Consider the following 6,000-nt stretch of genomic DNA (forward strand, 5'->3'; position numbering starts at 1 on the left):
TCAAATATTTATTTCAAAGGCAACCCACTGAAGGCCGATCCCGTGATGGTGGTTTACGTCTTGGGGAGATGGAACGGGATTGTTTGATAGGTTATGGAGCCAGCATGCTTCTATTGGAGAGACTGATGATTTCAAGTGATGCCTTTGAAGTGGATGTTTGTGGACAGTGTGGCTTGCTGGGGTACTCTGGCTGGTAAGTTGTCAAGTGCTACACAGTAAATATGCCTCTGTGCAACAGAACTTTCTCCTTGGTCATAGTGCTTCTCCGTTTTCAAGTGCTCACATACACCAATTAACAGTCCTATGCATCTTAATCGCAGGAGTGTCAATGTTCTAAATTGGTATTTGGAAGATTGTTGACAGGAGATGGTTCTTTGTTGTGGTCTGATTGAAGTTAGTACTAGTTTGAGTGTGTAATCAATGGCCCAGGGATCTCTTCTGTTGTGGGAGCACAGGTATTCCCATCCACAGCCGTGGATCCAGCTGTGCTTGTGGGAAATGTTCCTTTCAGTCTGTCTGCTGACTTCCATCCCATCCTTGCAAGGGATTATCAAATACCCAATTATATCATCTGTTTTTCATAAAGGGGAAAATCACTGTGTCAATGTACTTGACATTTCTGCCATCAGAAATGAGGTGACTAGCTAGGCTGGTTGCACACCTTCTTAGTACAATCACTTGTCAAACCTCACAAGGCTGAAGAGAGACGGTGGGCACACAATAATAGGAGAAGAAAGCAACATCCCCTTCTTTCTTGTTCTCTAGCTGTGGAGTTCATCATACCATGCATGTGCTCTGTCCCTCCCAAATGCCTTTTGCTTTGTAGTCTTGTAAAACAAGGAGTTCCTCTTCGAAGCATCAGACAAGTGCACCAGTCCCATGTTGGAACTTGAGAGACAAGCATCTGTTTGAAAATTCAGATGGCTTTGCCCACCTGCATTGTCCCTAAGCAGCTTCTCTCTAGACTAGCTAATGGTTTTGCTGTCTTAATCTGAGACCTAAACCAGTACTGAGTTTGTCTCCAGCAGTCAAACTTTTTTCATGTAAGGGAAGCATAAAACTGGATGTCAAAGCTGTGTGGAGCTCATGATTTGTAGCATTGTATGCTTTGCTTTAGCCATCTTTTCTCTTCAGGAGTTTTGAGATGCTAGATTTAAAGTTGCCTTGTAGCATGCTGAAAATACACCACTATTATGAGAAGATAGGCAAACTTCTGGTTATGTTCTTTAGAGGTGAGGGAAACATTTTCTTTAGGTTGGTTTTGTTTTAGCCAGGCAGAAAAACAGACTTATGAGACTGATGGGAATTTGAGATACAACGTTCTTGGAAGCTTTTTGAAAACAGGTGACCTGGAATCCCATGATTAAGGGAGGAAAAAATAAATGGTGTGAGTTCAATTTACAAGTCACTCTAATGTTTAGGGCAGGGAAAGATAGAGAGTTTGAAAGAGCAGGAGAAAGATTGATTTCTAAACACCTCAAAAGAACATTCTTGGAAACTTGCCACATCTTGGATATCAATATCAATCTATTGGGAGAGGCAGGAAATCGGACTTTATTCACTTTAGTGCTTCAAGAGTGATTTTTCCATGATATAATGAAGTAGGAAAGTAAGGTGTGTTCTCAGTTTGTAGGTGTGTAAAAGTGACAGCTACTGTTTCTGCCCTCGATCAGACCGTTCTTCTAAGCGTGTGGCTTCTGGCCAGAAATCAAGCACCATATTTGTCTGCTAACAGCAGCAGTTCTGCTCCTTGTGGAGCAGAAGTTCAGACAGAGGTGGGTAAACACATGTGTAATCCAGAGGCGAGATGAGACTTACTCTGTGCATCCTGTCGTGGTTGGTGATTTTTAGTTGGGCGTGGCCCTGCTGGCTTTTGTGCAGTAACTCTTTTTGAGAGTCCTGTTTTGCTTGAGTGTGTGTTCACTGCATCTAAGAACTGAGGCCTTTTTCTGATCCAGGTCTCTTAAAACCACTACAATGCAAATAATAGTGGAAGGAAATTGTGTGAAAGGAGGGACATGCCGTAAGTCAAACAACCAACCACTTCTAACAGTGTAAAGTGTTGCCTTAAAAAGAAACTTGCATGCAGATACAGCTCAATTATTTTTTTAATAAGACCTTGACTTTCAGAGCAGTCCTTGAAGATTTTCAGAGCCCACAGGAAGTGAGGGTGCCTTGAAGAAAATTAGGAATTTGAACCTTAGGAGTAATATTACATTTTATTTTTAAGGTGTTGTCAATACATTTTATTTTTTTTTTGAAGTTTGTAGCAAAGCTTAGTAACGTCTTAAATAACTGTGAAAGAAACTACTGTCTCAGACAGAGCCAGACATTCTTGCAATCTGATTCTGTGAAAAGCTGTCTGATGTGTGAGAGTAATCAATAAGAGAAAGTTTCTGCTAAATTATATGCTGTGTCTACCAGTAGCTGAAGCAAGTGGCCCTATAATGAGCATCACAGTAGAGACCAAGTCATTAAGAGAAACTTCCAAACAGGCCTTTTCAGTGACTCTGGCATTAATAAGACATTGCTGCAAGAAACCTTTTAGAAACATTGTTTGGTGGCTAGCATTAAGAGTGCATATCTTAAGGAAGATGAGCCTTTCCTCTCAGACAAGGACTAGCCACTGGTTATGTTTTTCTGCAAGACAGTAATGGCAGATCAGTGTTAGGGCCTGAACTGGTATTTTTGCAGAGGAAGGAGGCTGTTGTGGCAGTGTCAGAATTTGTCCCTGTAGAAAATGCAGTTGAAACTTACTATGATGTACTGGTTTTATGCAAATTTTCCAACTTTGCTGTTGTACAGATGCTCAGGGGCAGAACTCCACTGAATGCAACGAGCAGAATTTGGTCCTTTTTTAATGATACTTTGAGGAGTTACTCTGACTGTGAGCATTTTAACAAATACATGAAGAAAAATTTTGTTCCTGGTTCAGATTCAGCCTTGATACAGTTGCCTTTTCCTAACCAGTTTAGTATCAGTTCTAGTACCAAATGGTCTTTCAAGTACTTGTTTCTGTGATCTCTGTTTGACAGAGTTTTGTGCTTACTGCACCTTAAACTTTCTGGGTTGTCTCCATCAAAGTACAATGCAGGCCCAGAATGGTGTAGTGAGTAGTCTGTGCTCCTCAGTCTCTAGGAGCTCTAATCAGATGCCAAACATCTCACAGCAGAAGAGTTGTATCTCGTCAGGCTTCCAAAGCTTGCAAAGCTGTTCCTGTTGAGAACAACTGCTTGCTTGTTGTCATCGGAGAACAGCTCCTGTTTAGATCACTTCCTCCCACCATAAAAATATACCTATCCCTATAAATATGGACTGGGAGAACAGTCCAGCAATAAACCTGCAGTTGAGGTCTATTCTGTTTTAAAGGCCTGCTAACGTTTCCCTTACCTAACAGTGTCTACAGGAGAGAGCATGTTCCAGGGAAACACCTAATTCAGTCTATTACCTTCTTACTGCCTATAGTCAGATTTAGACAAAGCTAAAGCAATTACTGGGAATAAATAAAGCTTAATTCCTCATCACAAACTGCAGAAATGTAATTTAGACTTCTGTACCATTGGTTAAAAGTTTTCTTGGTTTAAAAAAAAAAGAAAAAAAAAACATGTGAAAGTCAAGGCAACTACAGTTTTTTTGGAAAATAACCAGCTCTTTGACATGCTCTTAAAGTCTGTTTGTACAAGAACTAGCAGACTCTGAAAAAGTAACTGGAAGACTAATGCCAACCCTCACAACCAAGAACTTTACCATTGGACCTGACCCCACTGACTTCCACATACTCTAGGTCAGGTTGTTCACTGGTAACAGAAACAAGACTAAGCACTGGCTTTATTGTAGATGCTGACTCTCAGCCTCATTCTGTACCTCAGAAGCTTGTAGAAATTTTGCTAATTCTTCCTTAATTGGATCTTCAGACTATTATGACTTTATACCAGGAATATGAATTTGAAACACAGGAACAAAAGAAGAGTTTTTTTAGACCATTAGCAAGTACTTAGTCACTCTCCCTTGCCAAAGAACTGGGTTTTGCAACTCTCCAAAACCAAAAGATGGAATACACAGAAGAATGAGGAACTAGGGAGACTGGAAAATTATATTTATAAGAAATATATTTAATTTTCTTTGTGTATACACAGAGTAAGAAATTAAATAGTTTAAACAGTTTCTACCACCACTGAACTTGAGTCCCAATACTGTAAAGATGGCTGAGTGACTAGCCTATATATTCCTTATGTAGTCAAGTTTATATGACAAAACATCCCTTTCCTCCAGAATTTTAAGATCATTATTTGAGCAAAGAGCACAAAGGATGTGTGTTAAAGCAGTTATACTGGTTTTCTAACTTGACTAAAGCTTTGGCTATTCACACAGATGTAAGATGAGAGGTGCCTCTTTTCTGGAAAGTGAAATTATTTGAGATATTATAGGATGGAATTGCGTATAAAGAACCTTCTTTCTTCCTGCATCTTCTTTTTGTGACCTATATATGACAGAAACCAGACCATTAACCATTTTTTCAGAAACACTTAGCTTTGTTCACCTCCTTTCTGTCGTTAAGCAGTGCTGAATTTGTGTTGACAGTTATGTGAGTGGTGAAGAAGTAGAAGTCAGTCCTGCTCAGCTCCTGAGCATTGTGATTGTCCTCCAAGAAAAGTGCAAGTTTAACACTAAGCTCCTATTGACTTCAGTCAGATTATTTAAGGGCTTAAAGTTATGACTTACTTAAGTGCTAAAATGTGTCTCAAGCACTTTGCACTTCCTAGGACTGAGGCCACTGTTTAAATGCAGGTGGACAAAGAAACCAGTGGCTAATGGCAATTGTTTCCTGCAGAAATTCATTTATGGACCAACTCTGACTTTCTTTTTATTTGTTTCCCTAGGTGCCACTACTGCAAATCGTCGTGTCATGTGTCTTCCCTGCGCATACCTTATGCCTGTAAACTTTTATTCCAAGAACTGCAATCAATGAACATCATACCTAGGCTAAAACTAGCTAAGTACAATGAATGAACAAGATGAAAAAGATACCTTAAGAATTGAAATCCAGCATATACAACTGGGAGGTTTTTTGGTGAACAGGAATAACTCTAAAACCTGAGTGGGTAGAAGGGAGGTGCAAGACAGTAAGAAATCTTTCTTATGTATCCTCCCCATTTTTAAATTGACATGAAAGAGTCTGTCAGCAAAATACACTAGGAGCAGTTCCAAAAGCCTTGATTAGTCGTGAACAGGACATGTGGGAATTGTGGAATAAGACCATGATCCAGCAAAGCATTTGGATGATTTCAGACAATCCCATGCTTGCTTTTGAAAAGTTCTTTGCTGGACTAGGGCTCAATCTGAGCTAAATACACATCTTATTCATAGAGGTTAAAAATGTTTTCCAGACCAGTGTAATATGAAAGATTAATAAACATTTTAAATAATACTGGCTGAATATGTTGATAGTTGTGTGAGGATGGTAAAGCCTTGTAATGTCTACACCACTTTCCTCTTCCTATAGCGTTTTGTTAAAGCGTTGAAATTTTCTTAAGTAGTGTCAAGCTTAGAGAAATTAAACTGCTTTCTCAGGAACTTGATATCAGACATTTTGAGTGAAATTTCAATGTGCAGGTGCATTTCTATGCAAGCAGTGGTGTGATTGTGCAGGTAATTTGCTTTCAGCTGAATGTACTCAATTTGCATGAAGTTCAAGGGAGGAGGTGACTGCACACATAGCAAGTGCATAATACAGCTTACAGATACCCATTCAGTTTCTGCTGAGTGTAGTAGATTTGATAATACGCTGGCTCAAAGTCCTGAAAAGATGGGCTGCAAACACTAGTAATGATGTATGCTGTCATAGGACTGTAGAACTTTCTTAATATATGGGCATAACTACTTTTTAAGAACAAAACTAAGCATACGAAGAACAAGAAATCCTTCACGGACAGTGAAGCAGGTTTGAATGACCTGAAAGGATTTAGAAAGGGAACAGCTGAATTTTTTCATGAGATCTAA

At 39.4% G+C, this 6,000-nt stretch overlaps 1 protein-coding gene across 1 annotated transcript in view; it reads left to right on the forward strand.

Annotated features, from left to right (window-relative positions):
- POLR3B (RNA polymerase III subunit B) overlaps positions 1-5,431 on the forward strand; it is a 75,028-nt gene extending 69,597 nt beyond the window's left edge. The window contains exons 27-28 of the mRNA XM_027715229.2: positions 20-193; positions 4,881-5,431. Coding sequence (XP_027571030.1) covers positions 20-193; positions 4,881-5,010 — 304 coding nt within the window. The 3' untranslated portion in view covers positions 5,011-5,431. The remainder of the gene's footprint in view (positions 1-19; positions 194-4,880) is intronic.
- Positions 5,432-6,000: the final 569 nt, after the last annotated feature.

The sequence above is a fragment of the Pipra filicauda genome, unplaced genomic scaffold (genome assembly GCF_003945595.2).
Source record: "Pipra filicauda isolate LSUMZ 115617 unplaced genomic scaffold, ASM394559v2 scaffold313_size859762_pilon, whole genome shotgun sequence".
Lineage (NCBI taxonomy): Eukaryota > Metazoa > Chordata > Aves > Passeriformes > Pipridae > Pipra > Pipra filicauda.